The sequence below is a fragment of the Ascidiella aspersa genome, chromosome 2 (assembly GCF_963924565.1).
Source record: "Ascidiella aspersa chromosome 2, kaAscAspe10.2, whole genome shotgun sequence".
NCBI classification, from domain to species: Eukaryota; Metazoa; Chordata; class Ascidiacea; order Phlebobranchia; family Ascidiidae; genus Ascidiella; species Ascidiella aspersa.
This window is the reverse complement of record NC_139448.1, coordinates 6,370,215-6,396,539: the sequence shown is the minus strand read 5'-3', so window position 1 is coordinate 6,396,539 and position 26,325 is coordinate 6,370,215. Positions and strand designations below refer to the sequence as shown.

General features: G+C 35.2%; 2 protein-coding genes across 2 annotated transcripts; one reads left to right on the top strand and one right to left on the bottom strand.

Moving 5' to 3' along the window:
* The first annotated feature begins 2,811 nt into the window (after positions 1-2,811).
* On the top strand, positions 2,812-6,481 carry LOC146163322 (uncharacterized). The gene is made up of 3 exons (XM_083380444.1): positions 2,812-2,850; positions 5,547-5,727; positions 6,354-6,481. Exons 1-3 carry the CDS (start codon positions 2,812-2,814, stop codon positions 6,479-6,481), a joined length of 348 nt encoding a protein of 115 aa, XP_083236570.1.
* LOC146163321 (uncharacterized) lies at positions 6,089-14,874 on the bottom strand. The gene is made up of 12 exons (XM_083381454.1): positions 14,301-14,874; positions 13,943-13,971; positions 13,671-13,867; positions 12,926-13,057; positions 12,516-12,671; positions 12,401-12,451; positions 11,853-12,087; positions 10,282-10,460; positions 10,149-10,220; positions 9,869-10,069; positions 7,382-7,453; positions 6,089-7,287 (listed from the first exon to the last, which is right to left on the bottom strand). Exons 1-12 carry the CDS (start codon positions 14,759-14,761, stop codon positions 6,805-6,807), a joined length of 2,268 nt encoding a protein of 755 aa, XP_083237580.1. The 5' UTR covers positions 14,762-14,874; the 3' UTR covers positions 6,089-6,804.
* Between the last annotated feature and the right edge of the window lie 11,451 nt (positions 14,875-26,325).

Genomic DNA, 26,325 nt, shown 5'->3' with positions numbered 1-26,325 from the left:
CGATGATCGCCATAATTACGAGACATTTTTGTGCTGCGCTGTAAGTGGATTCGTCGAAAGCGTATATTTATGCTGTAGCCTACTTTTCGGGGGAAAATAAATCTCGCACTCTGACAATGTGCACGAACAATTGTTGGGCAGTTTAGTTGAAATAGAGTCATATACAGTAGAAGGTGGTCAGGGTCCTGTTTTTTGATATACCAGGCAATTTCATTTTATAAAATTGGAGTTTTTAAAAAGTAAAGCAGTTAATCCCAAGTTCTACAACTTTACATTATAAACATTAAATATAGATTGAGAACGTCCTATTAAAGTTATTTAACTGAATAGTTTTACTACGTTCAACTTAACAAATCTGTTTTTAGAACCCCTATGGATTTCACGATTTTCGTACTTTTAACTTTTTAGCCTCGATTCCAACAAAATCGACTAGCTATCGCACAGCACTTTCTAATACGTGATTTTTAACTTTGGGCTATGTTAAAAATTTGTCACTAAATCAGCATAATCATGTAACAAGTGAGAAATATGGTGTATCCGCCCAGTGAGTACAATTGATTAAGTAGGAAAGTGTATTTGAAGTATTATGTATCCCGTTTATTAAAACATTGCTACTACGATTAACGGCTTGCAAGACACTGGGCTTTTCGCCATAAAAAATTATACATAAAATTGTTGACCACGGAAAAGAAGTTATTGCTGATTTAGGATCACTCGCAACTGCAGATATTTTAAACCGTTTAATGTAAATTGAGATACATACAACATGTAATAATGTAGTCAAGACATTAATTACTTTTTGTTCAACTTTATATTAACATTCACGCACAACAAATTGAATAGCAAACAACATGCTTCAAAGGGTAACGTACATGCAGAAGATCTAAAGAAATTGTTGTGTTTGTACATTGCTACGCCAAACAAAAACAAACAGTTGAATTTTAGCACACACGATGGTTACAATACAGTACGGCTTTTAGTATAACTAATAAGTTCAGACGCTTCCAAACCACTACTATTAAAAAAGTTATCCGTCATAATTTGTTGGTGCTTCCTATATGTGGGTCCAATTGGTGTGATACAAAACTTAGAAAAATAGGCACGACAGGCAACGTTGTTAAGAGGGGCTTTTCTAAAAAGACCAATGAAACAGCAAAGTGTGTCGGCGGCAACAAAATTCGTAGCATTTCATCAAACAGATTAGCGCTTGAACCCGAATTCACGGCTCGCATGCAGTTAAAAGGGTTTGTTTCGGCTTACACATACTGTAGAGCAATAACACGATATAATGATGCACAGCTTTTACGCAACAATAGCGAACTTGGAGGGGTGACAACATTAGTGAATTGATACTGTATATCATGGTATGATTTAATTCTCGTTCGTGCAAATATAAACTCATTCTAAAAACAAATATTTAAAAATATTTTAGCTTCATTTTTCGCTAGCCTACAACTGACACAATGTCAAAAAATCCGAATAAAAAAACACACTTTTGGTTACAAGCATCACCAACAATTACTGTCAGCTGACGAGTTTGGTCGCTGTAATTTGACACTATAGTAAATTGATACTTTAGGATTTTTGCTTGTCAGCTTTATACACGCAGATTGATTTAAATTTTACGCTTAATCTACATAGGAAATTTCTGAGAATAGGCCCATTTATATTTGAAACGAAATCATATCTACGACTGTTATCCCAGTCAAAAATTTAGACAGATTATCTTTGGCCCATATGTCATTTATCATTGGCTTATCTCAAGTAGGGCCTGTGTTGATAAAACCATCATATGCCATACATTGCAAGTTGGGCCCTTGTATGGCCATTCCTATATATTTGAAGTGTAATCTTGCCCTCCATACCACCTAGTTAACATGTAGAAAAAAAAGTTTTTTTCACAAAATATTCTTGAACATTTGAAATATAATGTTCTATGTTTAAGAAATGACCGGGGAGTGCACTGGAGCATCGACTTCTAAAATTGTTCTATTTTTTTTTAGATCGACAGTTCAACTTTAAAATGATAAAAAAAAATATTATTTAGTATATTTAATTTTCTAATGTGTTTAATAATCATACCATAGTTCCATGACTTTTATATTTTTTGTGTTTAAATTTATCGGAACCGTTTTTATATTCGAAATGTTTAATAATTACTTATGCGTAACCACGTGGTCGTTTGATTTTTGAAGTGCGGTGAAAAAAAAATTCGGATCCTAGACGAAACCTGTCGTAAAATTCAGAACTTTTTTGACATTGAATAAACGTAGTTGCTTTATTTAATTTGTGTATGTTCAAATGCCAAGACGAGAATATAAGCCATATTCCAAACTCTCGAGACAACAAAAATGGAGGAGAAAGAGAAAGCATAAAGTATTAGTTGAAAATTTGCAAATGACTAACACTTTACAATCGTCAAACCATAGTGATTCTAAAGAAGAATTTAATTATGAGTATAATTACGAAAATATGATTTCAAGTATTGCGAGTAATTCCCCACATTTACTGGAATCATTTTCACCTGAGTATGATGAGGATTCTCATTTAGTTTGTTCAAGACAAGTTATGCAGCATACAGCTAGAAACACTTTGTATAATTCTTTACAGGCATGGACTCTCTCTGAACCAAATGTTCCAAAGAGCGCAATTTCGAATTTACTGAAACGACTCCAAACATTTCATGATGATTTGCCTGTTTCATTTTCCACTTTATTGCCACAACCAAAGTTAAACTTTTATAAAATGAATGAAGGAACTTATGTACACTTCCCTAATTGGTTAGATGGATTAAAAAAAATATTGATCTCAATGGATGACACAGAAGACCATGAACTTACTTATTACTTGGTTATTAACATTGATGGGCTTCCATTATTTAAATCATCCCCAGACTATAAGCTGTATCCTATTTTAGTAAAGGTGTATTTGACACAAATGAACTGCCTTTGTGCTGGAATTTATTGCACAGACAAGTCTACTGACAGAGAACTCCCATTGCCCGAGATTTATCTTAAGAATTTTCTCAGTGATCTTGACGCCCTCTTTCAACATCCGATTGTGAATAATACTACTACTTATAAATTGGGCAATAATGGAATTTATGTATGTGATGCTCCTGCTCGTGCAAGCCTTAAACTGATTAAGTCTCATTCAGGCTATTACAGCTGTGAGAGATGTACAGTGAAAGGGGAATATCATTGCCACCGAGTTTGTTTTCCGAAAATAGATTGTACATCTCGAACCGATGAGGATTTCAAGGCACAAAACGATAAAACACATCACACTGGATTATCAATTTTAGCAAAAAGAAATGTCTACATGGTGTCCAATTTTGTATTAGATTACATGCATTTGGCTTGCTTAGGGGTAATGAGACGTTTGTTGTTGTGGTGGAAAGGTGTCCGACAACAATTACAGGCAAAATTGTCTCTAAATGCATTAAATTTTATATCTCTAAAAATATTACATTACCAGAAATATATACCTAAAGAGTTTAACAGAAAATTGCGCCCTCTTAAGGATATTTTACACTGGAAGGCAATGGAATTTCGTTTGTTTATGCTTTATGTTGGACCTGTTGTGCTAAAAAGCAAAACTGCTTTATGTAATACTAAATATTTGCATTTTTTAAAGTTATGCTGTGCATTTAGAATTCTACTTTCAACTAGTTCTTCAACTGCAAAATTGCAAATGTCATCCGATTGCTTGTATAGATTTGTTAGAGACTCTACTTTATTGTATGGAAAAGCTTTTGTAAGTTATAATGTGCACTCGCTTATTCATATTACCTATGATTGTATTAGATATGGTAATTTGGATAATGTGTCCTGTTTTCCGTTTGAAAGTTATCTTGGCATGTTAAAGAATCATATAAAATCAGGGTTTCGACCATTACAGCAGTGTGCATGGTTTGCTTATCACAGAAACATTCATGTTCAAAATTTTGATAGGAATTTTGAAGTATTGCCTTTAAAAAAACAAGAGTTGCATGCAGCATAATTGAGCAATTATTTAAAAATCAAACAGTTTCAATCGTAAAAGAAATTTTTTTATCCAATAAGTGTGTCATTAAACCAAATACTTGTGCCGATTCAACAATTTTTCTGAACAGTGTATTTTACAAAGTTTTTGATATTGTCAAACAAGGAGCTGTTTTGTTTTTCATTGTTCGAAAATTCCTAAAGATGGAACCTTTTTTTGAAGAGCCGATATGCTCTACAGAAGTTGGAATTTGGAAAGTTTCAGTCCTTGATGCTGAATATAGTGTTGTGCAGATTGAAAATAATGTTAAAAAGTCTGTTATTTTTCCATATGAAGATGTTTTTGTTGTGTGTCTTATGCTTCACTAATGTATATTTATGTGCATTTAGAAATATATAGCTAATTAAGAATGAAGAGGTTTTTGTGTGTTAAATTAGAAGAGGTTTTTGTGTGTTAAATAGAAAATTGGACAATTAGTTCATGTACTGTTGTATGCCAATCAAGTAAGTTTTATTTTTATGTGAAGTTAATTTACAGAGCAATTAAGCAAATTAACTTCATTTTTTAAGGTAAATACAAAAAGTGTGAAGATAGAGCATATAAATCATGCCTATTAAGTGATACTTCTGGTGATGAAGATTGGAATCCACCACCACTTGTCAGAACAGATAGTGATAGCATTTACATTCAGAATGTAAAAAGTGCTCCAAGCCAGAAAAGGTTTGTTTCTTGTAATATATTTTATAGAATAGGTTTCAGACCATTTTTATTATGCAGGAAGAGTTCCAACAGTATAGATTACCGAACAAAAGGGCCAAATCAATCCACAGCAGATCATGTGGTTTTACTTCTAGAAATACGCAAGGGTTATTCATTTATTCGAAAGGAGTTTAGTGCACTAAATGGAAAATTGGACAAATTATCAGACCTAAACCAATCCATCAGCACTGTATCCTCAAGTGATCGATGGGAAATCCAACAAGCAAACAGTACAGATGAATTAAATGAAAACCTAAAGAATAATTTTGTAAGTCTTGTATATTAGTGGCTCTGTAAGGGACTCCGGCCATAAGATTTTAAACAACAATAATCTCGGATAAAACACAATTTAGGAAAAGACCAAAATAGGTCTAATACCTAATAAGTTTTATTAGTGTCTAAATCAGAATAATATTAATAATAATACTCAATTTCAACCCAAACACAATCTTCATCCTCACCCATTAACTGTCCCTAATCCCAAACAGAGGCAAACGCCCCCATTCAAACTAGGGCACCCGTATGTTGAAACCAAAGCGGCCAATGCCAGACAGGTGTCCCCCAATCGTCCCATATCCTCTCCCTACAGTGTTAGGCATTATTTTGTCCATTTAGGCCTTATTTCGATGAATTTAGAAAGTATTCCGACAGGTTTAGGTCTTATTTAGACAAGTTTAGATGTTCTGTCTTCAATAGAAATACTAAAGCCATAATATTTGATGATTTTAATACTAAGGATTTTGTTGATTTGTAGTTCCTGTTGTGTGTTTCTCTTTAAGTTTAAATGTTGTTTCTTTTCATAGGATCTTAAAGCTCTTGCAAGAAAGGTAGAAGTGCGATGTTTGAGAGGCACTTTCAAAAACTTTTTAAGGACTTTTATGACAAAGGATCTAGCAGAAAAATTTTCCTGGTCTGGGCTCGGAAATGGGAGAAAGGCTGTGAAAGTCTCATTTAAACAGCACCAACTCCATTTAATGTTTCATGGTAAGCAATGTCTATCAAATTATTTATTCTAATTAAACAAATAATGCTCTACTGGTGCAATATTTCATTTCAATTTTTACAAAAATTTCTGGACTGATTGTGTATTGTGACAAAGCTTTGCTTTTTATGGTTAGCAAGGTTTATTAATACACTAATCACTTTGGTATTCCTGGCAAAGTTAGTTTTAAAGCGTTACACCTTTAAAAGGAACAAATAGTTAAATTGGCTAGTTGTTTTAAAATAATTGTTAAACTACCTATCATACTGTTGCCCGCTAATAGGTTGCTCAACTAATTGTCCTAAGATAACTTCCACGTACAATTATAGTAGTAGTCGGATAGTTAAATAAGAGTAGCTTAACTATAATGTATAACACACCCACATGCATACTAGCAACAAATTATACCATATAACCAATTGATTTTTCTTGTAGTTCCAATAAATGGTCGTCTGTTTATACACCTTATGTCAAACTCAATTTAACAATTCACCTCTATAAAAGTTAGCTTATAATAAAGTGACTAAAAATAATTTAAGAATTGTTACGTTGCACTAGTATTTTTTTATGTAATAAGTTTTTTAAGTATATTACAGACTTTAACACGTTTTACTCTTGCGTTGTTTAGAATTGTTGCAGTTCACTGCCCACATGAGTACTAAATATGAAGAGATTGCCCTTGCAATAAAAAGAGTATTCAACGGTGTTAGGGATTGGGATGGTGGCCGACAACTTCGAGCTACTGACCAACATTGAGTGTTTATTGTGTATCAATAAAACCAACTGTGCTAAAGTGATTTTTGTGGCAAAGTGTAGAAGTTTGTGAGATAAGTAGTGTTAGAATATTACAAGAACCACACTTGATCACACAGGAATCAAGTAAGAAGTTTTATGTGTGGCGCATATATGGGCCCTTGTAACATTTGAAACATATACGCCCGATATATATGCAGGGATAACGTAATAATGTGGTACTTGGGCCATATGTATTTAGTAGATAATCAATCGTAAATGAAGTAAGGGCCCAAGATAAATTTTTGACTGGGATATTAATAGCAAAAGCTTTGGGACTACTTTTTTCACCAACGAAACCAAAACGTAAAACTCCTTGCAATGTTGCCAATCGCTTCGCCTGTTTTTAGGAGAGCTATACCAGCTGTTGTAATAACATGTCCAGCTGCTGCTACAACTGCTGCCAAACCCGCCAACAGAAACCCGCCAATAGCTACAAAACCGAATAAAAAGAGTGCTACAAGAGCGAAAGGTGGAAATATAATTCCGAGAGCAAGCATTCCAGCAAGAACGCTCAACTCAACAGTTAACGCATAAGCAAGAACCGATTGTATTAAAGTTTGTGTAACAATCCGTGCAAAAATGAGCTGATGAAGCTCATTTCTCGGAAACCATACCATCTCGAAACTTCTGTCAATTGCATTTTCCAACAACTCGCTGTATTCTTTCAGCTTAGACTCTTTGACACTTTCCGCCAAATCGTCCAGAAACTTTTGTTTGTATTTCAAATGAATTTCAAATAGATCTTCCGCGTATTTTTCCTCTAAAAGCTGCAACAAAACGTAGAATTGTGTGAATCAAACTAACAACAAATATACATCCATCGACCTGGCAATTTTAACAAAAAAAAATATTTATGCATACCGTTTTCATGGCGCCATCGTATCTGACCTTGCGGCTATATACTTGCTTGTTGTCTCCAAGTCTCTCAACGCACTGCAGAAAATAAAAATAAAATATCTTAATAAATAACAAGGCGGTTTGGCGGTCGAAATGTCCACATCTCGCAATAAACCTTTAAGGGTAAATCGTGAAGAAGCGAGCAATCAATTTGACCTCGCCGGTCGTTTTGTTTGGCGTCCACAAGCGCGTGCGTGCGACTCGCAGAAATTTTTCTAACACTTTTTCTAACACTAAGCCTGTTTATATGCACCTTTCGCGGGCAGATTAGATTAAGGTTCAATCCGGATTGAAAAGTAATCCGTTCCAGTGTCGTAATTACATGGGGCGAAATTCAAGCCAGCTTGAGTGTACAAACTGCACTAATATGCATTATTACGTAATATTCCAGTAAACCTCTGACGAACAACCAATTTTTCGGCTTAGGCTACTCCTTGCGGTAGCAATCTATTGTTGTCTGTTCGTTTTTATAAACCTAAAATTGACAAAAAAACAAGAATTACTTGAGTTTGGTTTGCCGATGTAGTTACGATTTCGGCCGTACGCGAAACGAACAGATCAAGCGGCGAACGGATTTAAAACCGCTTCTTTTGACAGATTAAGAAACGAGAGAACTTAATTCATTCCAGCACCAAAACGAGAGAGAACGAATTAACGAAACAGATTCGAATCCGGCCTAAACGTGCATATAAACGGGCTTAATGTTGGCGCAGTTACCTGCGTGAGCGTTAAAATAAAAATAAGTACATTACCGAATTAAAAATTGTTCCCAAGTTTCACGTTTTATAACTTCTTGTAGTGTGTTTAAGCACGCAGCATTTAGGCAGAGCTCGCAAAGTATCCCGCTTTTTCCGTTTTTCGCGGTTTGTACCGTGATTACGTATTTGCTTGAGTATCACGCTATTCCAACAATTGCTGTCTCGCTTTAAAGTTTTACGTTGTTAGAGATTTCCCGTCGATATATATATCATGGGCTGTTGTTAGGTAAACGATGTGCTTATAGTTGAACCTTGTGGATTTAGTCGTTCCATTTAAATGGAAATAATATTGCAATTTGGTTTAAAAAAAAGTAGCCTTTGAGCTATAAATTAATTTTTATTGTATGCTGTTATAACAAAATGCAAAAATTATGGAAATATTAGATTACAAAGACGACCAACTATTTTAGCAGTCAAGCAGATGAATTCTATAATGTATAACACGCGATTCGATCAAGGGCGTATCCAGAAATCCAAAATGAGGAGGGTCACGAATTTACAACTTAGGGAATTTCCCGTTTTTTCGTCTGACGTCAATTACGTCATAAAATAGTAACGAGTATAACGTCATAAAATAGTGATTGCAATGACATCATAAATAAATAAATAACTAATCAAAAACCGTCCATTAACGTCCAACAAAAGCGAAACTTTAAATGCAAAGAGTACACGTGCGTCGTTGACAATCCTGCCGGCGCCAGCTGCGAGACCGCTTAGTATGCAAATGTTAACTTTAGGCGAGAACTAAACCAAGACCGTGAAATATGTGTGATTGATTTTGGTAGATCCATGTACAGGAGTAAGCTAAATTACAAGCACATCTCTCGCCACCTGCAATACTAAACGAAGATCGGTTTCCCGGGTGTTATTCGATTAGCGCAACATCTCGCCGGACTGCGTGCCAAGTCAGTTAAAATATAGGCACGTCTTGCAGACTTACGCCACATCGGAAGTTAGCGCAGACAGCGAACAGCGAGGAACATCAGCTGCGCCTAACTTTAGCGAGAAAAAACGAAAACCGCTTGATTTATTGTTTTTAATTGTAAAGCGCACTTGCTGATCAGCCAACCCGAACGAATAACGAAAGGCGAAAGAGAAAAACCATTCTGCGTTTACGGTCGACCGGACAAGAAACGAAAAACGGCGTTTTGCGTTTGATTTTGGTTTCGCATTAGCTTAAGACGCCTGACCTAATTACATTAAAAACATTGCCGCTTAGAACGGTGAGTAAAATTCTGACAAAACGAACAAAAAACGATACTGTCACTAACGAAAAGTGGGTGGTTCGAACACCCAACCCCCCTGGATACGCCACTGGATTCGATTAAATGCCGCTTCCATACAGACTGTTGGAAACCTTTAGGTCAATTAAGCCGCAATCAGCGACAAATAGTCAACGAACGGAATTGCGATATTTATTTGTTTTATAATCGCACAAACACTAGATTATAACCAATTTAGATTGACATGCTCAGCGTAATACGCAATAGTGATGAAGATCATACAGCATGATGGGTTCATTATTTTGTTTAATCGAGAAACATTCAGGTAGATTTTGCAAACTATTGCCACTTTGCAGGTGAAATCTATTTACATTGCAGGTAGAACTATACAGAAAGTCCTTTATCAGTTCAAATTTTAAACAATAATAATAAAAAAAAAGTAAAATATTTTCCCGACATATTTGAATTACCTCTATTTCTTCAACAATTTCTTCACAATAGCTGTCCACGAGTTGATCAAAAAGTTGTAACTTTTCTTTTCGAAAAGCAGCATCTTTTGAAGCGAGAGAAGCCTCAAATTTTTGTTTTACTTCATCGGAGCATTTGCTTTTAATGTCATTCACCATTTGTCTGTCAAACTTCTTTTTATGTTTTCGTAAAATCTTAAACTCCTGCAATGTTAGATAAAAGTTTGATTAACAAAGGCATAAACGAATGATACATTAATTAAAATGTATCTTATAAACAAACCTTTTTCAAAATTGTTATAAATTCCATCATGCAATCTGTGGTTGCCTTTGCTGCGTCGTAATCATATTTACCCTAAAAATGTTCTAAAGATAAATTAGATCCAAAATATGATAACCTCAATATATCTTATTACTTTTTTTAAACACAGTTTTATGTCGACGTTAGGAAGCCTCATTTTTTTCTCGCAAAACGTTGCCAAGGTTGCCATATCTTTTCCTTTTAAAACAGTTTTTCCGTATTTTTTTGGAGTAATTTCATTTGACAGAGCTTTAGCAAGATCTTCTACGTGTTCTAGAAACAGATCTCCAACATCTGAAAAATAAACATATTTGGCAATATATAAAAAATGTATGTTGTTACATTTGGCTTAATTTCGCTGGCCTGATATAGCCAAGTGTGTCACTAGTTTAGCTATGACGCGCTATTTTAAATCAGTGCTTTAACTCAATTTGTCTTTGGTTGACAATATTTCGTACAACAAAGTTAAAAAAAATCTTTATGTTTTTGTTCATTAGTCGTCCTGGGTTTGTGAACGCGATAAAACTAGAAATATAAGTTAAATACGTTTTTAAAATAACAATTAATGTAAAAACCATTGTCCTGGTGAGATTGGAAATTTGTCTAAATACACATAAAGTTTACTTAACTGATTTCTGCTACCATGGCATACTCAAAACAAAAAAGGTCCTGCTATTTAAATAAAAAAATATGCTGCCCTCTAGCCCGGTGGTCGTATACTTTTTCAACCGAACCCCGTATATTTTATTCAGATATCGGCATACCCCAGTAATTCATAAGAGCGAAAATTGAAGTCCTACAGTGCAATCTAACATTAAATCCGGTACTCATACTATTTCTTGTGCACAAAGCTGTCAAAATATTTTTGATTTTATGAATAAACTTCAATAAGAATAATAATGTGTTATCTGCCTTTAAACAGGAGATTGTTATGCGGACCAGTTAAACCCTCTCATGCATCCCTAGGGGCCTAAGCAAGCCAGTTTTAAAATCACTGAGCTAGCTCATCGGTCGGTACCCAGCAGCTCTTGGGCAGCATGCGGCTCATTTATCACTATGCTCTGGCTTCTGTAACCCCAAAACTGTGGGATTTTCACATACCTGGCGAACATACGTTACTTAATAAAAGTAATGTGCGAAAACAGAAAAAAAAACTCAGTTATATAATCTTTGAAATAGAAATTTAGAAATAAAAACACATTTTGAACTGCCCTCAAAAATGTGCGCACTTTTTTCACAAGAGACTTTTTTCGCTAGAGCTAGAGCTAGAGCTAGAGCTAGAGCTAGAGCTAGAGCTAGAGCTAGAGCTAGAGCTAGAGCTAGAGCTAGAGCTAGAGCTAGAGCTAGAGCTAGAGCTAGAGCTAGAGCTAGAGCTAGAGCTAGAGCTAGAGCTAGAGCTAGAGCTAGAGCTAGAGCTAGAGCTAGAGCTAGAGCTAGAGCTAGAGCTAGAGCTAGAGCTAGAGCTAGAGCTAGAGCTAGAGCTAGAGCTAGAGCTAGAGCTAGAGCTAGAGCTAGAGCTAGAGCTAGAGCTAGAGCTAGAGCTAGAGCTAGAAAAGCAAATACTGAAAAAGCAATTGTTTAAATTATATCCATTTAAGTACAGTAAATTAATTGACAGATAAAAAATGAATGATTTTGTGTAATGAAACATATAAAATTAACTTATTGATTATAAATTGTTTATACCTTCCAAGCTATAACTTTTGCTGACTTCAAAATCAGAATTCCGGATTTCATTGCCAGGTTCTGGTAGAGCAAAGCACTCATATTTATTGAATGAATTTAGAAGTTGGTCCGACGCCTTCCTGTTTTCTTTGGCCACACTTTTAGATTGCAAAGTCGATTTTATGTGTTCTCGGCCAGCCTTAAAGCCAAACCCTGATTTTTTTCCGTTCCAATCTCGTATCAAAATAAGAAGAGACTGTAAAGTTAACATATAAAAAAGTGTCTTAAGCAGGGTCGAAGAAGTTAAACTATAATTTTGCAATACGTCTTATGTGTTTTTAAAAGTATTTTCCCAGTTCGTACAAATCATGAGAAACATGAACATTACAAATATTTTACAATTCCCTTCGTTATATTTTTTTTAATTTGGCATATACTCAAAGTGGATAATAATATCAACCAAACAAGGTATGGCAACAAATTTAATGTAGGTTAATTATTACCATAACTATAGGACATATTGATGTATTGCTTTAGGGTCGTTTAGCGCACTGTTTTGTTACTCTTACCTCATATTTCACTCCAGGCTCGCAAAAGATTTCAGCGTACTCTGCAAACTTCTATAATAAAATATATTCTTCTGTTAAGATTTGTGTAAAGTTGAGTTATGGTAAACATACCAACCTGAAGTGCTTGAAGGTTAGGGGCGGACACTTTCTTAACAACATTTAGTGTCAGAAACGAACTAAACAAAGCACTCATAGCAAAGAGTTTTGACATTTCTGTGTTCGTATCAACTGTGTCGAACAACCCTTGTGAATCCATCAAAAACACTGCAATCTGAATATTAAATATTCAAGAATGACATGCTAAACCAATACAAATAGCTGTAACCATTTTTGGTGTGGTTTCTGTTTGGGTGAAGAGAATAAGTCAATTCACCAAACGTCATAAACAAAGAATAGAAATAAAGCTACAACCCAAATGGCATACAATAGGGGTGCATGAAGGAAATATCTTATCATATATATAGCACTGAGAACATATAAAATAATGTAGAACGTCAGCATATAAAATAACTGAAATGCAATCACTTTTTCATTTTTAGTTTCAATCCAAAAAGGCTTTTTTGAAATCCATATTCCTTTAGTTTGTGCGCTGTCACCACCTCTCCAGTTAAACAATGTGTTCACATTTGCATCCAGATCATTTTTCCATTCGTCTGCCTGTATGATAAGCATAGTGTACTGCTCCTTCGAAAACTCGGAAATTGGAACGAATAAACAACATATCCATATGTTCATTATTTTATTGAAAATCAATGAGAAAAATTTTAGCTAAATATCCTGTTGAATGTATGTTAGACTACTCACTAAACGAAGTATCAAATTATACTTAAAATGTAGACAATAGGATCGCACCCAAAGGGGGTCCGCGAGTCACGAAGTCATGCGTTTTTAGGTTTTTTCGTGTCATGGCGTTACTCTATGACGTAACTGTTATCAATGAAATTAGAGTTCCTGCAAAACTCTGTTCACATTATATAGTCGTTAGCGGTGAAGACTCGTACGAAACGCGTAAAAAATAATTAAAATTGGTTATATTGCACCCAAAAACGGGCTTTAATTTATAATTTGCACAAAGTTGACTGAAATACTCTTTATGAGTTTTTGTTAACTTTTTTGTAGGTTTAGACTTGTGTTTTAACTCAACAGAAAAGTTAATCTGAGATTACAGCACGTGTGTTTACATAGAAATAAAACGAAATGGTCCAATTTATAAATAAGTATCATATATTCCACAATTTGACACACTACAAAATTGTATGTACATCATTACCTTTCCTAGCTCCAATTTTGCGAAGTAGCGAGATAGTAAACTAAGCAAAAACGACTTTCCGGTTCTCGCTTCTCCTGTTATGGAAATTACAGCGACATGAGATTCGTCTACCAACGGCTGCCCAAATATCGATTCAATCGCTTCTGGAACAACTGTTAGACAACCGTCTTCCATTTTGCAAACCTGTTGTGAAATTTCTTCAAAATAAATATAAAATATCGGTTTAAATGTTTATTTGAGTACGAATTAAACAAATAGTTCAAAACAATTACCATTGTCGACGTTGATGATAGCAGAAGGACTAGCAAAATAAAAACATTCAAATTAAATTTTGAATAGTAACTATGGTACTAGTAAGCAAAACTAAAAATAAAGTTCAATCTTTGTCAACATGACAATCATGATTTTCTCTCCCGGTAAATTTTATTACTTTTCACAAGCCTATGATTTTACTTTCAATAGGCAAAATTATGGCTGGTGCCATAATATGTTTCCCACCCATATCTCGCAACTCATTTCAATTTCCACTAACAAAGGAAAAAGTTCACGGTTTCTAGAGACTTGTGCGACATGTTTTAAACTTTGAAAAACGCTTAAAAACCGTTTTTTGAGTCCAATATTTATAGATACCTTGTGATTGACGTCACGGTCAGAGCAAATCCACCTGGAAAAACAGTGCTCATCTCGGCATGCATTTTATCCAGAGCCTGCTGAACCTTGAACTTAAACTTTCCTGACCGTATGTATTCATTTATTGAGTCTTCTAAATCTTTCAGAACTTTAAGGTCAAAGTTAACTTGTCCTTGCTTCTCGGAAATCGACGTCGGCCTGTGACCATTGTCTTGCAGCGCCACAAACAAAATTGCAGTGGCACCCCCAGCCTTTAGCTTTTCGTGGCCCTTCTCACTCCAACCAAACCCGTTGGGCGGTAAACTTTTTCCAAACTTAAGCCATTCCTCATCACCCCAATTGCTCGCCTTAAACTCAGCGTCACTTTTATAGATTAAAGTAACTTTTATCGTTTCCAAGTCAGACATCTCTGCCTTTACATGAATAAATATCGTTATAACTGAGTCCAAGCTCGCAACCATGAAAGTTAGGCTACAATGTTATTAGTGGGACCCACCTCATTTGTTCAAACGTATTGCTCGGCAATTGTATATACTATTATCGAAAATATACTATGATCGGTGTTAGGCGTTTTTACACTCACTAATACCCTATTTAACTTTCCAATTAAACTATGCCTCCCGAATGGCTTTCTTTAATTTAAGTCAGATCGTCATCACTTCAAATGGGCCAAACAAATGTAGTACTATTGATGTAAGCCGTTTTAAATGGGCGCTTATTACCCAGCCGATTTCACTCCCATTCAACTTTACTCCCTTCCAAAGCAGGAACCAAAGATGAATCGCTGTCTGATTGAATTCGAAGGCCCTTTTAAACATAATCTTAGCCTCAAATCAGTCTGGCAGTCTAGACTTTATGCCATTCATTTTTTCACTGTTGATTAACGACATGTTTGATTTGGTTTCATTTTCTCACAAATATAAACATAAATCTGTAATCAGTTTGATTTTTACAGCTTTACTATCAATCTGGCAATATTTCGGTAGGCTTTAATCTGGTAGCGCACAATCTCAACTCGCTTATTATATCCAATATCGGTTACTGCCCACGACAATTCGTCACGAGGACTACTTGGGTTAATTAATAACAGCTTAAGAAGTGCAGTAACAGCTGCGTAGTTTCAACATCAACGTGGCAACATCAACATCGTTAAATTTCCAAAGTTGGTAAAGATATTTACCCTGCACTTCGTAGAACTTTTCAAATCACTTTATTGCAATGGGATAAATATTATTTGCAAGATGTTACATACACGACGTAAAAACAATTCAGCATCTATTTCACAAACAAAAGAATGATTTACAGACTTACGATGTTACACGACCAATAAAATAAAACTGTATACTGTATGTTGATATAAAGAATCTAAACAAACTTTTATAAAGTGTCCGAAGCCTGTGCTAAAATGACATTAAATAGGCACATCGTTTTTGGATCAAATAAGCACTTTGCTCTTCCATGTAAAATTTAATTTGTCTAAGCATACAACGAGATGTTGGCACGTAAAAAATAGGAGTTTATTCTAGGCTCAGGACTAATAAACGCTAAATTTAAGTCCCTAGTGCTCGTTTTGGTAATTTTACAGAGGGTATGGTAAAATCTGCTTTATTAGCCTTCGATTGGTCAATAAAAAAAACGTATTATACTATTTTGGAGAACTTGAGCTTTATTGTATACCTTCTGCAAAAGGGTAAACCGATCCCGCATCTTTGCTGCTCAGGGGCGTCATCCAATGGCAAATTGGTTAATTATATCTAAAATAACGTTTCGGCGTTTCGTTTTTCTTTTTTATCTTCTGCTGGATGTTGGACGTTGGCGGGAGAAGCAAGATCGGCTGGAGGAGCTAATGCTGCATGAGTTCGTCACAACAACTTTAAGGGTTGATCAACCACAAAAGGTTTAAGAGCACTGTGATGGATCATTGTTGCGCGTTTGATTATTCACCATTAAACGGCGTTTTGTTATCAGGAAAACATTCGCGGGCGGCAAGCCAGCTGCTTTGCAAAGCGCTGTGTATATGTTTGTACAGACCTATATCTGAACAACCAAACATAAACCAACACAGATTATATTGGTTGTGCGCACGGGCGCCCGCAAAAAAACCATGACAAAAACGAACACAAAACGATAATATCACTTACAAAAAGGGGGTAAGAACTCCCGCCCCCTGAAGACGGCACTGGGGGCAATGGATAATGTATAATATTTTTAACCTTCATAAGTAATACATATTACACTTATAAATAATACTAATAATCGCATTTTGAAATTCCAGGGGCGGGGCACTTGCCCCCCCCCCCCCCTGCGGGCGCCCATGGTTGTGCGTGCAATGATTAGAATGTAAACACGAGTTGCTATTTCGTTTATGATACAAGCCTAACCACAATGATTTTGATTAGTATTGTGCTTGACATGATTGGCTTTGAAATGCAGTCCCCCGACATTTGGCACAATTCTATGTAAAAACATCAATCAGTTTTGGAAAAACAATTCTCGGGTTGTGTTTGGCGAGACAGGCTGAGTTGTGTTAGGCAAGCTGCCAAAGAAATTAGGTTGTGTGTGAAATCAAATGGCGGAAATATATAAACCATATAACTTTTCACTGAAAAGTTGTTTATAACTTATAACACATGCAACTGACAAACAACAACAGAAAGAACTCTGATACCGGAATGTTGAATAATCGATTATATAATTATAGTTAACAAAAAAATAGCCACCACAATGACATCTAAATAAGGCTTAGGGCAGTCATTTCAACGAGGATCTGGTACAAAATATACATAACTCCATATAATTGATATTAAGTCTTATAGTCCAAATCAGAAAATGTGTTGAAAATTTTTACAGATGGTTTAATGCAGTGGTCGGCAAACTTTTTATGTCGCAGCCCAAAGTAGTCTTTTTAGAGCTATTGGATGACCACTACGTAAAACCACTACCGAAACAGTGTCGGATTCAGGATATTTCATTTTAAGGGGAAATATTAGACGGCGCCTCGATTCCCAAAACACTGCCAAGTCAAATTGCATGTAAAACATACTACAAAAGAAGAATATACGCGGAAAGCTTGAAATTTTTTTTGTTTACCTAAAAGCTGGTACAGTTCGGCTTTCTCAAGGTCACATTTGGCACGTGGGCCTTTACAAGCTGAGCCAATTTAAAAATTCTACGCCACAAAACTGTTAAAACTAGTACAATGAATGTACGGCTATCACGCGGCTCACAACTACATGAAAACAGCTAATCGAAAGTAACTCTCCCAATAAAATGGCTTGCCCACAGTTTGCCGACCACTGGTCTAATGGTTTACAAACAAGCCATCCTAAATCTTTTTATAGAATTTTTTTAAAGGATTTTTTTAATTTAAAAAAATTTCAAAAATTTTAGCTAAATAATTTGTATTTTTAATACCGGTACAAAGAATAGTTTGGAATTTTCGGGCAAACCGACAGTAAGTTAGATTAAATCCAACCAATGGATCCAGGGGTTAATTATGATTCACAACATCTTTCTGAATACAAAAAATTTATATATATTGCGATTCTGCAATGCTTTAAAGTGTTTACAAAGTCTGTTTCGGAGTGTTTGGCGCGATGTAGCCTCCTTAACAAGGCTGTCTGTCTACAATCCTTGGTCCGAAATAGATTCATTAAGTACACGCTTTACAAAACTCGAACGGTGCCGACTTAATTGCATCTTCCAAACAGTCAAGAAACTGCGATTATATGGGGAAGGCATTTTATGGGTGAAAAGAGATCGGTAAGTATAGATTGATAAACATCAACTTTTCCAGATGATTTTGGATTCCTTACCTAGGTCTAACATTCAGGAAATTATAAATAAGAGGATAGAAGTGACTAATTCCTTTCCAGTTATAATGAGCCGAATCGATAGTGGGATGGCGCCCCTGAGTAACGCTTGGAATCGGTTGACCTATTGGCAGAATGTATCGAATAACGCAGTGCCGTTATTTTGAAATTCTTAAAAACTCTGCGTTGTGTGATATTGTGGTCTTTCATTTTACAGGCTAATAGGGACTTTTAATTAACACATAACAGTTTAGCATCAGCCTGTCCTTTACATATCCTACAACGCTATCAGGTTTTAGGTTTCAAAAATTACGCGCAGAGAAATTACATAATGCAAGTTATCTCTAGAAAAGAATACATATCTCAGTGTTCTATGTACAATCCAAGCGAACGAAAAAGCTAATAAAAAAGATCTAAAACAACTTTATTCCAAACGAGCAAAATAGCATAGTTGTACAATGCGACATCAGTTTTACGTAGCCCTACAAATTATCATTACTGCGTGTAAGTTTGTGTTCTTTGTTCCTCATAACGATTTTTAGTGCTGGACTGTTTTCAAACTCTTAATTATACAGTATACAGAAAGTTTATTCTTGCCTTACAATGAAGTTTAGTAACTTTGCAAAAATTTTCGGCCGCCTATGAGGAAAGGATCCCAATTACTCGCACAGGGGTTGTTCAACCGAATTTTTATTATTAAAGATTTCGTACTAATGACGTCCTGGACCTATACCCCAAAACGTACGTATAATATACTCTTTTGCATGTGTTGTTTGTTAATGACTATAGCTCTATAGAAGTGGTTCACCGGCGCCCTGCGCATTGTCACATCACAATTGGAGAGGATAAAGGATAATAGATTGGGTAGGGGAATAGAAAGTTTTGTAACTTATTATAAAATGTGAATATTGCATCAAATTGTCTTAGTATTATCCCAACTGAAATATTTCTGGCTTTACGGTAGTTTTGTTGGATGCAAAGCCGCAGCATCACAATCTAAAATTGTTAAAAATAAAAATGGGGCGATGGAACATTGTATTTTTGCCTTACTGTTGCGCAGTTAAATAGCTTTTGTCGCCTTTGTAAACGTTTGTTTAAGCATTAGGTTATTTCTAACGGTCCTCCAAATGAACCGTTAACCTTTGAAACTGCTTTCAAAACATGCCCAGACATTTCCCACCAATATTCGCTCTGATTTCACAGGACATAAGCTTTTTTCTTGTTCCGGGTTAGGTAAGCCTTTGTCCGACGTCATATAACATGGTCGCCCACAAAGCGTAGAACGACATTCGCGTCCTAAAGGCTGGATGAAAGGTTGACGCCAAACGCAGTGAAATCTATATAATGATTAAGTGTGACAGTAGTAATGCAGCCTTAAGTTAAAAAGTAGTTAAAAGAAATTATGCATTTCAATGTGTAGATATCTTTTTTTAGAAAAGTGTGTATTTCTTAGTACTACAGCCAGCTGATCGAATTTTTACTCTGTTAAAAATCATTCTTTTCATATTTATCTAACTTATATTTAACTCAAAAATACTTGCAGGCAACAATGGCTGAAATTATAACAATACCGGTGACGATAAGTTATCAAAGTGTCGCCGAGTTTAGGGCAAATAACTGGAATGATGATCAATGGTACGAGTTTGAGAAAAATATCTCCAAAGTTGGTTTGGCTTGGAACCAAAAGGTGATCGATTTGCTCAAAGAGGGAAGGTCAGCTGCAATTTTATTTGCAGCGCTCCAAAATGACGACTTCCAACTTGTATTCCTTAACGAGGCGAAAGGACAGGTAAATTTCAAACTTTATATTCGCAAAGCAATCTCTAGCTTGTTCAAGGAGATGCTTCGTTCGGGAAAAGCGAAAAATAACCTTCAGAAGGTGCTAAATAGTATGCATGCGGAGAAACCAGACATTTTTCCAGGAAAATCTATCCTGAAGGTCACACATCTATCGAGGTATCTGTAGTGTTTCTAATGCTGGTTAATTGTGCTGTGCTAAATAACGCAAACTATTAACATTTCACTTGTATATGTTGTTTACAAAAACGCCAAAGTGTATTCTCTTTTTGTATAATTATTCCTTTTGTTTCAGCCATACTTTGGCCTTCGACGTTCACAAAGGTATGTTAATATCATATTATAGTACATGTAAAAGCAGTTGAACACTCTAACTTGATGTATGTTTTAAAGAACTTTCGAAGCAGATTTGCAGCTTAGACAAAAACGGATCATTCACCGTTGACCACCACGCGATTGAATTTATATTTGGGCAGCCGGTGGTGAAGGATTCTCCAATTGCTGTGCTATCAATCATCGGAGAAAGTAGGACAGGAAAGTCATTCCTTCTCAGCTTGTTTGCTGACTATTTTGCAAAATTGGAAATCGGTGAGGTAATTTTATATAATTCTTGCAACAAACATTAACATACAAGATAAGCGTAAACCGAGTAACCGGAGCAACACTTGCAGCCTATGCGGTTCCAATAGTAGATGCTTGGGATATTTTTACTTCAGATATTATGCTTTATGCTTGACGGTAAATATTGTCAAACAATTTTCGTTTAAAGGTCGACAACCCTTCTATTGATTTTATTCCAACTTTAGTGTCATCTATAACATAAACTATTAATGGCATTAGCATAAACAAAGTCAGTAAAAATTAACTACAGGAACAGAATTGGAGAACGTATCTGGATGGCAAACTAAATTCATTGTTCCAATGGAGGTCAGGAGCAGATGCTCAAACAAAGGGCATCTGGATTTCCAAAAAGCCTTTTTGGATCAACATCACAGAAAATGAAAAAGTACGGTAAATGACTTTTACGTTTGGGGGCACATATGTTGACAAAAATGGCAAAAAACATAAAATGAGAAACCTATTGATAAATAAAACTCGTTTAAAGTATTATTGCGATAGATGAGATAAAGCGGCAAAAAGAGTGCATAATTTCAAATAAAGTTTGTTGTTTAGTGTTTTCCCTATGGCTAAAGAGTTACAGAAATTATTGGTATTTTGATGCTTCTATTTAGATTGCCTTATTTTTGATGGATTCACAAGGCTTGTTCGATACATTGGACACCACCGAGGAAGTCTCCAAGCTCTTTGCGATGACGACAGTATTAAGTTCATACGAGATATTCAACGTTCAGCGTAAATTTACTTCTATACACTTAAAAGCCCTTCATGTAAATTATCCGTTTGTATATAAAGTGCTGTTAAGTCAGGAAGCAAACCAATAATAAGGTATTTGTTTTTAGGAATTATCCAAGTACGCAGAAATTTTTTATGGTCCTGGGACTAAATGGGAGGTGAGATGTCATTTAGTGAAATACGCTACTCAATTTAGACATCTTTGATTGCCTCAATGGGACCTAAGAAAAAATGGTTGGCAATGCCAAACAGAAATGCAACTGCAATTTTTTTCATTTTTGTTTTGTTGTAGTTTTTTGGCAAATAAGATCACCACGTGTAGTTTTAAGGACTTTGCTGCTCCTGCTTAACAAATAGTCCCCGTTGTTCAAACTAAAATTCTCTGCTTTTCCCCTAATTTGTTTCTGTTGGCAGTCGCTACTCATACTTTTGCGGGACTGGAACGGAAAAAAGACAGGATATGGATTTGACGCAGGCAAAGATTATATGAAATCCCACTTGGATACCATTAAAATGCCTAAGGAGAATAGGGCGGCATCTCAAAAATTTTTGAGTTCTTTTTCCAGTCATGGGTGCTATGTTCTTCCAGAGCCTTCCGATGATATCCGGAACTCGGTAGATGAAGAAAAGGGCGATTATACCAAGAAAGGTTTGATGCAATATTGTTTTTTTTGCTTTAATGTTTTAAATACTAATATAAATTAGAAAGAGACTATTTAACCGAACACCAAACTAGTTCAAAACGACATAAATGCACCAACCGGTGTAAGCGAAAACAAGCGAGCAGGACGTATAGCTAATATACACGTCCTGTGGCTGTTTGCACGACTAACAAAGTAATTTAAATCAAATTCGGAATAAAATTTTGGAAATTATGCAAAACTTGGGAAATTAAATTCAACACTAACACTTCCGAAACGCAAACCCCAACACTAACGCAAATCAATGTATAATAAATTATGGATTCGAGCGTAAATACGCTATCCGGAAATAGCCTATACGAACTGCCTGTGGCTATTTACACCGCTAACAAAGTAATATAAATCGTAAAAACTATGCAAAACTCAACACAAAGGGGTGAAATTTAATTTATTGCTAACACAAACCAAATTCAAACACTATCCCCAACCATAACCCAGATCAATAACTAATTATCTATGGGTGCAAACTTGAAATCGTCATCCGGGAAAAAGGCCACTTCTTCTACATTATGACAATAAAATATGTGAAACCCATGAAACATAAAACCTACTATGGTGCGATTTTCAAAATCGTTCTACGAAATAATTTTATTTAGCTGCGATCTACGTTATCAATTTAGGACGAAAGGTTTGTAAATATAAAAAAGAGCACGGTTCTGATGACGACAGCATACAGCTTAAATTGAACTTATACCAATGGCTATACAAAAATCTGTATGTTTTTCATATTTTTGTGGATCGTAATGGTTAGGTTATAAAATAAAGTTATAATGCATACAGCTATAGCACATTTTGGTAAAATGTTTGTCAAATGTATCGTGACAATTATAACGATGAATTTTAACAACAACTTATGATTCCGTAAAAAATTACAAAAAAAACTTATACTTGTTTAGACATCGGGGAACGTTTTTTAGAGGAAGTAGAACATCTGATGAAATCGATATCTCAAAGATAAAGAGAAAAAAAAAAAAAAAAAAAAAAAAAAACAAGAAAATATGGTTCTAAAGTGATGAAAGGAAGCGATATGTCTGACTTGGTCAATCACTGTGCGAAAAAAATGAGTTCATCGAATGCTGCGGTGGAACAGAGTTTAATCAAGGTATTTTCAAAAAGAGGACATACTTTTAAGTTTTTATGAATGCTTTTCTGAATAAAACTGGATATACTACTATAACGTTTAATTAGGGCAAAAAAGAACACGATGTTTCTACATTAATGACAACAACTTTACAGGAATTTACCAACTCTCTCCAAGAGGTAATGTTGTTAATTTACGTGAAAACCGAACTACATTTTAGTAATTGCAAAATATCCCTTTAGAAACTAATCAACGCACAAAAGCAACAAAAGAATCTTGACAGAAACACTATTGAAAATATTCAAAGTTCTTGTTTGACAGAAACTATGAAACAATTCGAAACAGCATTACTTTTAATCAATCCAAAACAGTTAGCGGAAAAGACGAAAATATATCGTGATCTGCTGGAAAGCCACATGCGTCTGATTACTGACGAAATAGAGGTATTTGGAGGGAATGTTTAATCTGAAAATCTGACCTTCAAAATTACATAATATAATTTATCAAACAGTTTTATTTACTAATTCATTATCCTATGTTTTAGAGTAAAAAACGCCTTAGAGACCACTTGATGGTTTTCAATGGCCGACTGAAATACGACCTAACAATGGAAAAGGTACAAATTTTAAATGTTTTGGTACTCCTTTAGATTATGTTGTATTGGTTAAATGTCCAATTAATGATTAGTATGTCATGATATTTTTTTAAGTTTAGTATCAACACATCGCTTTTCATTTTAGACTTTAGCGGAAAAGTATGCTGAGAAGTTGGTTGAAGTTCACTCTAAATGTAAGGAATCCGTTATTAACGAAGTAAGCAAACAATTAGACGGTAAAGGTGACAAACAGAAAATTCTAAAGATGTTGGATGACGAAATCGAAAAGAGTTACCGTGGTCAATGGATTGCCCGTAACGAGATCCACCGCCGTATATACTCACGTCCTGTTACATTGGGCATTGTTGATTTCTCGCTTATTTATAGCGGAATAACCTGTGGTGCTGGCGTTCTTGGGGGTTTAGTTTTACGAGTGTTTTTTCCGCAATTGCTTGTGGTTGACATGTTTATGGCCTTTGCTAGCATTAGTATAGGATCCGCGGCATTATTTGGAGCTAAAAAGTTGTTGGGTTGGTTTAGATCTTAGTTGATTTTGCGAAGGTTTCTTAAATTTTTGTGGTGCCGAGCCAAGTTGATACTTCGTTTTTTTTTTATTCGTAACAATCTTACTATTAACATGATTGTAAATGTTTGAAAAAAGTCTATAAACCAGCAATAGGTACAATATATTTCAGAGAAATGTTTCTCAGTTATGCTGGCGCCTTTTATATACAAGGGTTACACAGTGTCGCCTTTCACAGTTTGCTCCACGGCGAGTGACAAACATGTAATTATCGCAACACTAGTCGTTATGTGGACAAAATTACCTTTTGTTTGTATCTATATTGATAGTGCTTATTTGAGATTGCGCTAAAAACATTACGCCAAACGAGCTATTACCGGACCGTAATTGTAAGGAATTTATACGAATGAACACCACGTTAACAAGTGAAATTTCATACATTAATCCTCTTTGTGTAATGTTATTGATTTGTAGTATTGTTTAGTTTGACCACCATATATCAATTTTGTTTTTAATAAAATAAAAAATCTATTTAAAAAATTTACGGATTAGAATATTCTTATTGTGCATTGCATTTCCTAAGGATATAGTAACACAATCTACGCTAAATTACAAAACACTATGCCTTCCACAAGCAACCTAGGTTTAAAACTATGGGAACTAAAATACCTTACTCTTTCAAAGCTTTTTCCGACAGATTTCAATGTGCTCAAGCAAATCACCATGACACGACGCCGCTGTTACCTAAAAGCGCACAGTTAAATGCAGTTTCTGTGAGTGACAGATATGTTTTGGTATTAAGCCTAACGATTACACCTTCAAACCAATTACCATTTACTGAATTAACTTGAAAAAAAAAGGGTAGGAAGCAACCAGGTTGTAGCAGCTAAATGAACCCTTATTCGGAGCATCCCCAAAATTTGTTAGTAACGTATTGAGGTAAATGAAAGTAAAATATTTGCATCATACACGAAGTTTAATGTGACCTATAAGTGGTTGGAAAGTTGGCAGGTATATCACCCTTGATAAAATGTCAAACTCTTGTAATTATGTGATAAATCGCGGGTAGTACAGATACAGAGGCATAATATCTAGCTCCTAAACTATAATTTCGACCTATTTAACCTTAACTCTGAAGGCTTTTTCATGAGTCGCGCGAATGGTTGTATATTTGGGAATATAAAAGAGTATAACGGCCCTATTTAATTTCAAATTTTGCCTAACTAAACTAAATAAACAATAACATTTGATACGCTTCTCTTGACTATTAGGCCAGGGCGCGTAAACTCAAACTCTCCCAACAATACAATTTCCGTTCATTTATTTGGTAATTATTGATCGTGTACTCACGTTTATCAATAAAACATCATTTTGCTTATATAAACAAAAGTAAAGCAGAGCAGCAAACGCTTTAACGACGTCGCCAAGATTATTTTTAGAATGCCAATTGAACAATTATCCCAGGTGTTACCAAGCACACATAAGTCACCATTAGATTTATTGGTTCCATCGATAGGTTTTTTATTGAACATATAACCCCATTTTATCACTTTACTAAAAGTGTTTGCTAATTGTGTTTCCGTTAGCTGTCATTTGATAGCACTAGCGCTCAAAAGAAACGGCAGTACTATATAGAGAGAACCAGTTAGTGAACAATAACTTGTTAACGTAGAAAAATACAACTTAGTACAAAACTCATTTACTGAGGCCGGATGGATAAACTCTTATCACAAGCGAAATTTAACAGGTTACAGGCAATATAGGCAATTGTGTCCCATAGGCTCAATAGAAGGACCAACTATAACTGAAGTTACAATTTAAAATATGCCTGACTTTAAATGTCTTTTTAGGCAATAGCTTGCTTCGAAGGGATGGAAGTTACCTTACATGTAATAGCAGATTTTAAATAAGAAAGCTTGAGTGTTTTCAATTTAGAAAGCTTGAATGGTTTGGTAAATGATTGCCTAGAGCCAAAAGGCTAAAATGCGGGAAGAAATACACGCTCTCTATTTTGTGGAAGCCATTTGAGGCAGAGCTCTGTGCTGTGGGTGTCAATATAGGAGATTTCAGACGTAAAACATTTGTACTCCTAAATTATATCACATAGTTTTATGATATCAATTTTGGTTAAACGTTTTTTTGCGATTCTCCCAGATGCTAGGT

What these genes read in the sequence shown, in the direction of transcription:
- LOC146163322 (XM_083380444.1), top strand. Translation starts at nt 2,812, where the DNA reads ATGGATGACACAGAAGACCATGAACTTACTTATTACTTG. An exon ending in ATGAACTTACTTATTACTTG is followed by an intron (nt 2,851 to 5,546) that starts GTTATTAACATT and finishes TTCTTTTCATAG; the next exon opens with GATCTTAAAGCTCTTGCAAG. An exon ending in ACTCCATTTAATGTTTCATG is followed by an intron (nt 5,728 to 6,353) that starts GTAAGCAATGTC and finishes TGCGTTGTTTAG; the next exon opens with AATTGTTGCAGTTCACTGCC.
- LOC146163321 (XM_083381454.1), bottom strand. Translation starts at nt 14,761, where the DNA reads ATGGTTGCGAGCTTGGACTCAGTTATAACGATATTTATTCATGTAAAG. An exon ending in TATCATCAACGTCGACAATG is followed by an intron (nt 13,868 to 13,942) that starts GTAATTGTTTTG and finishes TTTATTTTGAAG; the next exon opens with AAATTTCACAACAGGTTTGC. An exon ending in AAATTGTTGAAGAAATAGAG is followed by an intron (nt 7,454 to 9,868) that starts GTAATTCAAATA and finishes TATTTTCTGCAG; the next exon opens with TGCGTTGAGAGACTTGGAGA.